Here is a 12420-nt window from a genome sequence, read left to right as displayed (position 1 = left end):
ACCTCCTAACCTCCAAAGTAAGGTGCAGGAGAAAACGTGTTTCTTTTAAACATATATCCAGATGATGTACATTTTTTTGGAATAAGTGTAATTAAGTAGGATACATTTAACCTCCAAGCCTCAAGGGAAAATCACTTTCACGGGAATTCGTAGTTCTGAATACTCAACAGTGGGTTTCTTAGAAATGGAAATACTGCTGAAACATCACATAATTTCAATACAACTATGCTTACCTTCAGGAATGACTGCAATGTTATTTGAATGTAAGTATCTAGAAGAGAAAGTGTGTTGCATTTTAGTTTAGAAAATGACAAATAGTGATTACTTACATGGATTGAGAGACCAGATTGCCAATGGGGGAATACTTAAAAGGTTATTATAATTTACTACTTTGATCATTTGAGAATAAATGGGAACAGATTGCAAAGACGAAAAGCGCTATCTATCACCAGTGAATATAGAAGCAAATACAATTATCCAAAAAGCTAAAAATAACTTACGTTCCTTGTAATTACAAGTTTTAGTTTTTGATGCATATTTGTGCCAGACCATTATCCAGAAACATTATTTTTGATTCTTGCACTTGGATAAGAGTACTATTACTAACTAGCAAGTGTGCTTGGCGACAGCACATCATCCACTGATTTCTACACGATGCAGATATTACAAATTCCCAAACCAGTTGATGTTACCGTGAAAGTCCTCATTCTCAAGCTCTCCCTTTGCTGGTGACTCTCAGGTTAAACCGTCATCAGTTATCTCTCAAATGAGACAGCAATCAGAGTCATGGAGTCACACAGCACAGAAATACAGTCTTCAGTCCAACTCGTTCACGCCGACCAGCTATACTAAATGGATCCACTCCCCTTTGTCAACATTTGGCCCATACCCCTCTAAACCCTTTCTATTCACGTACCCATCCAAATGCCTTTTAAATGTTGTAATTGAACCCGCCTCCACCACTTCCTCTGGCAGCTCATTCCATACACATACCACCCTCTGCACGAAGAAGTTGCCCCTCAAGTCCCTTTTATATCTTTCCCCTCTCACTTTAAAGCTATTCTTGCTGGTTTTAAACTCTTAGGCCCTGTGACTGTCCACATTATGCTGCAAAGTGTCTTGTTTTGTTTCCATTTGTGGGATGTGGGTGTCGCTGGCTGGCCAGCATTTATTACCCTGTCCCTAGTTGCTCTGGAGAAGGTGGTGGTGAGCTGAATTCTTGAACCTCTGCAGTCCACCTGACCCACAACACCTCCTCGCTCGGAAGTAGGGACTATCAATAAACCACAAAAGCTCTTCAGGTCTGCTTACAGAAATTTTTCATCAACTGTTCAGAAATGTTGTCACATACCACTGGAGGCAGGTGGAACGACACTAAGCCTCCCAGTTGAGGCTAGGAGAAAGTGAACACTGCAGATGTTGGATATCAGAGTTGACAAGTGTGGCGCAAGAAAAGCACAGCAGCAGTGTCATTATCTCTCAACCGGGATGAAAAGTGTGGTGCTGGAAAAGCACAGCAGGTCAGGCAGCATCCGAGGAGCAGGAGAAATCAACGTTTTCGGCATAAGCCCTTCATCAGTAATGTGGGAGGGTGGGGGTGCGGGTGTGGGGGTGCAGGTGGAGGGTAGCTGGGAAGGCAATTAGTATCCTCACACCCCCCCCCCAAATCTACCTATCACCTTCCCAGCCCCCTAACCCCCACCTTCCTAGTTCTCTCTCATCCCTCCCTTACTCCCAATATTTCTGATGAAAGGCTTATGCCTGAAACATGAATTCTCCTGCTGCTTGAATGCTGCCTGATCTGCATCGCTTTTCCAGCACCACATTTTCATCCCAGTTGAGAGATAATGACACTACCACTACATTATGAAAGTCACCCTGGGTCTGTTTTATAAATTATTTTCTAATCAACTTGCTCAGAGATATGTCACATGCTGCTGGAGTAGGTGGGACTTGAATTCAGGCTTTCTGGATGAGAGGTGGGGTCACTACTACTGTGCCACAAGAACACAGGGGGTCTGTTTTATAGATATTTCATTCAGCCTGTTGAGATACCCTGTTACACACCTCTGGAGGAGGTGAGACTTGAACCAAGGGCTCCTGGTGCAGAGGTGGGGACATTACCAGGGTGATGTAAGAGCCTTCGAGGTCTGTTTTATAAACATTTTCAAATCAATCGTAACAGACTTGTTATTTAACACCGCTGGAGCAGGTGAATCTTGAACTCAGGCCTCCTTGCCAGAGGTAGGGAGACCACCACTGTAACATCAGGGCATTTTTGGGGTTTGCTTTATATGTATTTTACAATCAACCTGTTCAGAGAATTTGCTTCATACCTCAAGCAGCGCAATTGCCATTGCACCATAAGAGGGAGGGTCTGCTTTATTGGCACTTTCTATTCAACTTACTCAGAAACATTCTTACACATGTCAGAAGCAGACTGGACTTCAATCAGGCCTCCTGCCTCAGAGGTATGAACACTACTGTGCCACATCTCTGTTTCTGCTCATTGTTTTACGAACCGGGGGCTCCTCTCACATTTAAACAAATATGATAATCACTACACTATGAAAACAATGGGCAGGGTGTGTTTAGTTGATGAGTTCCAATTGGGTAGGCAATTGCCTGCTACCAAGGCAACTCATACTCAACAAGCTCCACCAGGAGATTAATCACCAATTAAACCCGTGGGTCTTGCAGACATTATCACATCACAGCACTTTATCTTTATTACTCATTCATTTTAAATATTTATAGAAGGGGGGAGAATTTATTTTATCCATCTTAGAGTTGGGTGTGAAAGGGTGAAGTGCTAGACAACATAACTTCTTCCAGTCCTTCACTAACGCCTGTCTGAAGCCAATCACAAGTGTAGAATGGAAAATACTTGTTCAATTTCAAAATGTACTTCTGAAAGACAAAGCAACCAGGTTATTAGAATTTGTATGCTATGCCAACAAGAAATGAGATTTGCTACAAAGCCTCAATTACTTCTGAATGTTTTACTCTTCCCGTACATAAAATGTGCTTAACCACAGTACAGCTTAAGACTAAAAACATCAAGACTCTTCTTCTGCCTTTCTTTTGTACTATATATTGAGACTAAATTATTCTTACAAATATTTTTAAAATAGGAATAACTGGTATTTGGACTTAATTTGTTGATTTGAAAAGACAAATTCAGTACACTAATGAAATATCATTATTAAGTTAGGAGATAACTCCCTCAAGAAAGTATGGAAATAATAGCTCTCCTCCATGCCTACTCATGTAGGAGTGGAAACTAGGCCAAAATACTGGTATTAGTTTAACAGCACACAAGCATAATTGAAGATTCTTTAATGGCAAAAGGAGATATCGGGAGGATAGTCCTATCATGCAAAGTAGAGCATTTCATTTAGATTTATAAAAAGTAAAATCTAAATTTTCTGGCAAATTAAAATCAGGGTTATTTTTCTTGATTGAAGTGAGGTAGAATTCAATGTTCCAAAAGCACACAGTTAAAAATTGAGATGCTGACAAAGAATGATGATTACAGAGTGAAACCGGACCCCAAATTTAGTCGTCAATACTCAAAATCACTTTAAATTGATATATTATGCCTGACTCTTATTTATTTCAATAGAATTATGTTTAATTGTTTGGTAGTTTTTGTTGTAAAAGGTAATTTTGATGATGCTTTTTACCTTGCACTCATTATGACAATTTGCAAGAGATAACATAGTAAAGGGAAAAACATTTATATTGAATGAGGGGAATGTCCTGATTGATTGGCAAGTAGATTCTGATTGGTACTGGTATTGCAAGAGAGAAAGAACCAATTAAATGACTGACAGTTAACTGTCAAACTTTGTTTGAATTTTAAAGGAAGCTGACTCTAATTTGTCATTAGCAAAGAACAAGGCCATGTGTATTAATTTGTAGATATAGCTTTAGCACATGAATGCATCATACTGTGAGTCTGACCAATAATCAGAAGGTGGTTATCAGTGTAATTTTTTGCACACTCAGGATTATGTGGCAAACATTGTCCAATTGTGCAAACAGTCATAGAGCACAAAACAGACTATTTGGTCCAACTTGTCTTTGACGACCAGGCTTCCCACACTAAACTAGTTCCAGTTGCCTGAATTTGTCCCATTATCCCTCTAAATCTTTCCTATTCATGTACTGGTCCAAATGTATTTTAAAATGTTGTGACTGTACTTGCATCTACCATTTCCTTTGGCAGTTCATTCTATATACAAACCACTGTCTGTTTGAAAAAGTTGCCCTTGAGGTCCATTTTAAATCTTTCTCCTCTCATGTTAAAATTATGCCCTCTAGTTTTGAACTCTCATATCCTAGGGAAAAGACCTTTGCTATTCACTTTATCTATGTCCCTCATGACTATATAAACCTCTAAACGGTCACCCCTCATTAGCGTACGATTTAAAATGTGTCGTTCTTCAGCTTCTTCAGTTATATGTCTTACAGCATCTGTAACACATACTGACCTCTCTTGTATGTGAATATTGCACAAAGATGTACTGTTTAATCAAGACTTCACTGGAAACAGTTTGTGGAGACTAATCAATCATTCCAACTAACTAGCCAGATTTAAGTTGAGTTATGTTTGTATGTTACCCATGCCAGCCAATTAAGGCTTGACTAATCTGGCATGCAAACAGAACAAGCCTGCTTAAAAGCATTATCTTCATCTTCTTACATACTAATGTAACAGGTAAAAACAATGACTGCAGATGCTGGAGGTACCTACATTTGACTAATTCAAAATTCACATTCTAAAATAAATGATATTAAAATATATATATTGATGTAACAGCCAAGTCTCTCAATTGGTTGTAATCAAAGTAGGCTAGTGTGATCCAAGGTACATGATTTTTATATATTTTAATATCATTTATTTTAGAATGTGAATTTTGAATTAGTCAAATGTAAGTACCTTGACCTCCCTCTCCAGAGACAGAGAGCAACAGAGATGCCCAGGCTGGGGTGAAGGGGGAGGAAATGACTCCTCTGGTCAGCATAGAGTTTGGTGACTCTCCTGTATTGTTCTGCTGGCCGTGAACTACAGTCTGCTACAGGTAACATGCATTTCTGACAAACACCCTGAGGAGAGGGTAAGGTAGTTTGGGGTTGCTAAGTTCACTTGTGGCCAGTACATGTCCACGAAAAGGGTTGGCTCCCTCGTATCCAGGAAACTCCTGAGGACTTGGTGACCTCCTGGGTGTATGTGATAAAGGGAGGAGCCGTTATCTGTGCTCATGCAAGAGCAGCATGAGGCAGCGCCTGTGGCACGGCCATTGGGGGTATGCAACAACTCTAGCTGTGAAGGCTGGGAACTGCCTCACAAATTCAGCTCGAGAGAAATCAGGCTAAAATGGAGCCAATCGGGTCAGGGACTAACTGCATTAAAATGGAATTAATAATGCCCAAAGACATTTCCAGTCCTAACTTTTTAACGACATTGAAACAAACTAAACAAAAAGAGGTAACATGAAAATCAGACTCATTGTACTCAAAACAATTGGCAGAGACAAAAACTTACACATTCCTAAATCCAATAGTTCCTTACTTATAAGATAAAATCAGAAGTTTAAAATTCTTCATTCTCACAGAAAAATGAAATTCTCTCTCCATCGGTACATATCTAAATATCTCACAAAAACTGGCATTGCATACCAATTCATCATGTTGCTGAGTACATTCAGCCACAAACATGTAGACAACATTCAACCTAACTAGTTTAAAATGAAACACAGCATCAACCTTTTTTTTGAGAACAAGTATAATTCCACATTTATATTGTACTACCTGCGTGCAACTAAGCCAAGGTCAGCATAAATTTGGTCTGGATCCTAGTTAAGTTCCTGCTATGTAAGAAGTGAGCAACTATCTTTAAAAATCAATATTATCTTGGAAATACTCAGAAGCATCTTTGCAACTTGTAAAATACTGTAGAAAATAAAGTGTATAGTTGTAAAATATACTGTTTGTACAAACTACCATTCATTTAGCTGTTCAGCGTTAATAACAGTCTTGTTGTCAAAAGGCTACCTTTAAGGTAATATAACTTAAATTAAACAACTTTGTTTACATTACAAATTACATTGTTAATGGTAAATAGACATGCATTTGGCTAAAAATACACCAAAATGAACAAAGCAGTTTGAGAATACTCACAATTCAGTGAGATTTGGAAGTTTCTCCCCAAGGTTGTCTGGCTGAAATAGTTAAAGATTACAATTATTTTTAATTCTTGTAGTTTAATTTCTAAAACTGTAACATCTCCAAAACTAAAATGCTTGAATTTACAATAATATTTATTCACATTTTCTGTACTTGGCACTACTGCAGAATATAATTCATCAAAATTCTACAATGCAATAAATAAAGGAGATCCCTGACTGAAGAACTAACCATTTTAAATGATTCCAAAGTTCATTCCTACAGGCTAAAGTGAAGTATTTCATCATGCATTCTGGCTGAATTGAAGGCTAAAATGTTGCCCAGAGAAAATATTCACTGGCAGTCTGTTCTCTCATGCTCCTTAACTGAATTCATTATTACACAAAATATTAAAACCCAAATACTAACAGCCTTCACTATTTCTCCAAAGTTGAGCCAGTTGGATAACAGCTCCCTACTGAAGGAGAGTAAACAGTATGCATAAAACTAGAGCAACGGTACAAATATGGGCAACAGGCTAAGCTATAGAGATGTATAACCTTGCATTGTTTCCATTTGGTTTCATCAGTTGTAGCATTTTTTAATGTACATTTATTATTTTAAATTTATCTTTCTCAAAAACAGTTTTACGTATCTCCTTCCTGACCCCTCTGCTGGTATACACACTCTGGCAGAATGAAACGTACTCTCAGGCATGTCTAAACACTGTCAACCACAGGGGCACAATAACCAAAGCAGATGCTTTCCCCTGACATCAACAGAAGAAACTCTCCAGCAATGAATCTTCTCCAACAAGGCAATCAGGAATCCTGTTTTTAAGTATTTCTGTCTCAACCCTGTATGAAATCAGCTTCTTCATGACAGACTGTAAGTCAAAAATGAAACATTTTGTTCCAGAAGATCTAGCTCCAATTTAAAATGCATTGCCAAAACAATCTGATGAACCTCAAAACATGCACAAGACTACCTATTACTTGCTCATAAGCTTTGAAACAACCTCGCTATTTATTTTTAAAACAACAGATTAGGAAATACCACACATACCAAAGTTGTTAATAAATTCATCTTCATGTAAAGGTGTTCCAAGTATTCTGAGCCACCACCTTTCAGTAATTCATGAGGAAATCTGCACAAGTTCTTATAATTGAGAAATAGTTTTTTGTGCTTCTCCTGCTTAGCCACCAAAATAATTTTCCAGAGATCGATGTTCATGATCAAAGCACCTTACACAACTGGGATAATGTCAAATATCCACGGTTTCCTGAAAAGAAAAGTCATCTAAGGTTAATCAAAATTAAAAGAACCCTCTGCACCATTGACAAAACAAAGCTGACAAAAATTCTCAAGAAACAAACAATGCAAAGGTGAAAAAAAAATTACATTTGAAAAAAAAGTGTATGTTTATCCAATCCCTCACAGCTATTGCAAGAGCAGGTGGCTTAGTGTGTATTTTTCTGGAGTTTTAATTAATTTAACTCATGGAGCAACACATTGTTTAGATAGTGCTGACCTTGAATGACCAACAAAAATCAAAGCAGAAACTAGGTTAGAGATGATCCACACATGAATAAGGTTACACAATCATAGCCTGAAAAATTAACAAACTTAAAACTTAAGTTTCAATTCATTAATTGCCATTTAGGAACAATCGGATAGAGTTTCTCTTTGCGTAATATTAGCACATAACAAAAAATGGGAATGTTAAATATGAGTTATATCATTTATGTTTTCCACTGCCTTTTGAAGTGCTCCAAGACTGCATCTGCTGAGAAGAGGACTTACTGACAAAATACCCCAGGATCAAACATGTGAGCTCCCAGAAATGGGGAATGGGCCTGCAAATTATAGTCATTTTCTTTGAGAAAACATTACAATTTAGTACATTTTAAATGGGATTTGCTGCAAATGAAACACAAGTTAATTTACAAAGGCACCAATGAAACTATTAAATTATTGATTTACATCATTATGCAAATCAGGTTAATCACAGATGAAGTCAAGACATCTGATTACATTTTTAATGATACTTCTGTTTCCAATTATATTAACAAAGTTGTACCAACTTACCTCTCAAAATGCATTAAAAATACTTTATAATGGTGGAAGATAAAAAAAAAGGTGTTTACACTATAGCACAACAGTTGTATTCCTCTGCAACCTCACGCTATTGAAAATCGTGCAATGGAAAACTGCTGTAGAAAATCATGTTGTAAAAGATCACGAATAGAAAACTGCTATACCCCCATTCTGTAGAAAGTTTGCGTTATACAGACAACATCCTCAATTCGTCAATCGTGTTATAGCCAATTCCCACTAATGAAACACATTATAGCAGAATTACACTGCCAGCAATTACACTGCCTAATGACTCAGAAAGATAAGATACTGATTACACAAATAATTTTAGCAATGATATAAGGTGTAATTTAACTGGTGTAACTTCAAGAGCATTTTGTATGAATTTTGTGACTCATTCCATCATGGCTAAAAACCAGCAAGTGGAAAAAGCTTTTTCATTTTTAAAGTGACCTATACTTACGTCATAAAAGTTACATTTATAGAGTATAGGACTATGAATAAACATCTGTAAAATATTTTAAAAATTGAAATGATAAGACACAAACATTTACTGTTTAGTAACATATCTGAAAACTTAGGCATAATATTGCAAGACATTCGAATTAAGTGAAACTGGAGACTGCACATGAAAATCAGAGGTGTGACCAAGTTTGTGGAGGGTCATTGATTTAGATACAAAGAGTTAGTCTTACAGATGCAAAAAATTAAGAAAAATGGATGCATTGATCACTTCTATGCATAATTTTGTAATTTTTTTTAGCCACGCAATGGTTTGACGCAGGAACTCGCAGCCATTAATCAGGCAGGAAACAATTTTAAGAGATAGCGCAGTTTTTAAAACAGGCAGTTTTCTTCAGGTAGGGCAGAAGGAATCAGACTGCAAAGAATATACAGCACATCAACAATCCAATCAGTCTGTTGTTTATACCTTTCAAAATTGGTCTCCTCTTACCTCATCTCAGACATTCACCAAATCTTCCTATTTTCTTTTTTCCCATGCAGTTATCTTGTTTTCAGTTGAAGACATCAGAGTGCTTGCCTTAGCCATTTTGTGTTATTTATCCTATTGATTGTAGTAACTAAAAAGGAATCTCTCTGCTGTCCACCATAGGCAAGGTAACTGCAAATAACCTCTTACTGGAGTTACAATGAGGATTCCACCCATCAAGTGGCTCAGAGGCGTGGTCTCCAAAGGAAGACCAGTCCAAGAAAAGTGCAGAGGTCAGCAGCGACCATTATACATTGGCTTCTGTGACTTCAAAGGGCATTTGACTCTAAACCAGGAGGAATTATGGAACATCCTTCTCAAATTGGCTGCCAGCAGAAATTCTCCACCTGCTATATGTAAATATGCAAGCCATGATCCTCACCAATGGATCCACTACAGAACTCGTGAGCAAACTGGGGGTCAAGTGAGACTGTGTTACACACCAATACTTTTCTTCAGCATATTCTCTGCAACACATCACTCCATATCTACGAAGCTTACCACTGGTGTGGAGATTCATGACAGGAGAAGCAGAAAACTGTTCAATCCGCATTACTTCCAGTTTCGAAGCAGGACCACTCCTCACCTTCACCAAGCTATACAGCACAGGTGATATTGGTTTGTATACACACACAATTGCTGAGCTCCTAACCATTGTTGAAAATTCAAAGAGGCACACATGAGAGAATAGGCCTTGGTCTAAAACTTGAAAAAAAAAGGTTCCCTACCAGTCTGCTTCCAACACACACTGTCCCATGACGGTCAAAATCCAAGCAAGCCTTTGGATAACATGGACCAATTTATATTCTTCAAAGCCTCCCGACTTCAAAATAGTCATTGTTGATAAAATCCTCCAATGAACCCTATAAAAGCATTTAATGACTAAAAACTCAAACCGGACACCAAGCCTAATATCCATAGGGCAGTAGTACACCTTTCCCATTCAGTATGTATCAGAAATATGGACAATATACATTAGACATCTCAAATTCCTATAGAAATACCATCAGTCATGCTTCTCCAAAATCCTGCAGATCCACTGTCAGGACAGGCGCTCCACGATCAGTATATCCTCTCTCAGGCTAACATCATCAACAATGGCACACTGGTTACTGTCAATCAGCTGCATCAGGGCACACCTGACGCAAGACTTCCAAAAAAAGTTATCGATCCAAGTTCTCTATTCCAAAGCTTCACCACAGCATGCAGTTATTAATCAGGCAAAAACACATTCATGGATGTCCTCAAAGCCTTCGTGGAAAAATCCAAATCCTCACAAACCGTTGTGAATCTCACCCAACTGTCTATCCTGGAAAGGCAGGTCTGCAGAAATACCAACTATCTCAAACATCTCTGACAGAACCATAAAAAGCTCAGTGCAAATGGCAGAAACAGAAGAATTCGAACATCCCCTCGACCTCTTCAAACTCACCTGCCCCATTTTCAGCAGGGTGTGCAGACCAGCATTGAACTGTTTAATCAGTGCAGATCCTAAGTCTCCAAGGTGGAAGATAGTCAGAAGAGAGTTTTCTAAAGTGTTATGCGTCATGTTATATCCTTTGTCAGATATCAGAACAGCCCTCAGTTTGATACCATCTGCAAACAGTTTGGTAAGAATTACTTGTTCCCAAGTCCAAAACTTGAATGTAAATAATGACTATCAGTGGAAAAGGTCAGCAGGATAAACAGTGTCAACACACAGAGAGTTATGACATGGAGGTGGCGGTGTTGGACTGGAGTAGACAAAGTTAAAAATCACACAACACCAGATTATAGTCCAACAGGTTCAATTGTAAGTACTAGCTTTCAGAGTGGTGCTCCTTCATCAGGTAACTGCCCAACTAGTTATTTGATGAAGGAGCAGCACTCTGAAAACTAGCACTTCCAAGTAAACCTGTTGGACTATAACTTGGTGTTGTGTGATTTTTAAACACAGAGGGAAGAGCTTAGCTTTCAGGTGTAATAGGGAAAACATTGCTGCGAGTGTATGTGTCTCTCTAATTAGTAGATGATGAAAAGTTCCCACAACACATGGGGTGGCACAGTGGTTAGCACTGCAGCCTCCCAGAATCAGGGACCCAGGTTCAATTCCAGCCTTGGGCGACTGTCTGTGTGGATTTTGCATATTCTCCCGGTGTCTGCGTGGGCTTCCTCCCACGGTCCAAAGATGTGCAGGTCAGGTGAATTGACCATGGTAAATTGCCCGTAGTGTTAGTAGGTCTGAGTGGGTTACTCTTTGGAGGGTCAGTGTGGACTTGTTGGGCCGAAGGGCCTGTTTCCACACTTGTAGGGAATGTAAACATCACTTTTTCCACAAATATTCAAACTCTGGAGGACCAGATTGATTTAAAAAAATATCTTCAATCCCAAAGTAAAGTTTTCTGTAAAACGACAAATACATGAAAAGTTTTGGGATTTGTTGTAATTGCAGCGAAGATTGTGGTTGCCCTGGGAGGTGCTGCCTCGGTATTCCCTATCCTCAAAATCAAAAGGCTGTTCACTGACAGGTCACAACAGGTCAGACTGAATATAAATAACCAAATACCTCATGGAGCTCGGGGGAAGCGCAATGATGACAGGGGACTCGGCGGCCTCAGCAGGAGGGACACCACAAACCCGCCGGGGCCTGGGCTCTGCGGCTGGGCTCCTCTCGGATCGGGCAGACAGCCGCCGCCATCGCTAGGCCACAACAATCCCGCTCCTCATTGGTCCTGCCCCACATCGGCAGCAAGACGCCTCCCTATTGGGCGCCGGCTCGCGGAGCATGATGGGACTTGTAGTCCAGTCTGAAGACTCTGCCCAGACACACACACACATCTGGATCAGAGTGTTGCTGGAAGAGCACAGCAAGGTCAGGCAGCATCGGAGGAGCAGGAAAATCGACGTTTCGGGCAAAAGCCCCTCATCAGGAATAAAGGCAAAGAGCCTGAAGCGTGGAGAAATAAGCTAGAGGAGGGTGGGGGTGGGGAGAAAGCACATACACACAGGTTAAAAACAATGACTGCAGATGCTGGAAATCAGATTCTGGAATAAAGTGGTGCTGGAAAAGCATAGCAGTTCAGGCAGCATCCGAGGAGCAGGAAAATCGACGTTTCGGGCAAAAGCCCTTCATCAGGAATACAGTTAAAAATCACACAACACCAGGTTATAGTCCAACAGGT

The 12420-nt window shown here is 39.3% G+C and overlaps 1 protein-coding gene across 4 annotated transcripts in view; it reads right to left on the bottom strand.

Annotated features, from left to right (window-relative positions):
• The window catches only part of lrrc28 (leucine rich repeat containing 28), a 65467-nt gene extending 53500 nt beyond the window's left edge, over positions 1–11967 (bottom strand). For 2 of the 4 annotated variants that reach the window (XR_006309494.1, XM_043677523.1), the window contains exons 1-4: positions 11805–11966; positions 7237–7453; positions 6187–6227; positions 234–271 (exon numbers count right to left, since the gene is read on the bottom strand). Coding sequence is in view for 3 of the 4 variants with exons in the window: in XM_043677523.1 (XP_043533458.1) it covers positions 234–271; positions 6187–6227; positions 7237–7404 (247 nt within the window). In the remaining variant the exon portion in view is untranslated. Of the gene's footprint in view, positions 1–233; positions 272–6186; positions 6228–7236; positions 7454–9223; positions 9438–11804 lie in introns of those variants that run through there. The other 2 variants (XM_043677526.1, XM_043677524.1) reach the window with 2 other exon arrangements.
• Between the last annotated feature and the right edge of the window lie 453 nt (positions 11968–12420).

The sequence above is a fragment of the Chiloscyllium plagiosum genome, chromosome 36, assembly GCF_004010195.1.
Source record: "Chiloscyllium plagiosum isolate BGI_BamShark_2017 chromosome 36, ASM401019v2, whole genome shotgun sequence".
Taxonomy (NCBI): Eukaryota; Metazoa; Chordata; class Chondrichthyes; order Orectolobiformes; family Hemiscylliidae; genus Chiloscyllium; species Chiloscyllium plagiosum.
This window is presented reverse-complemented; position numbering and strand designations above follow the sequence as displayed.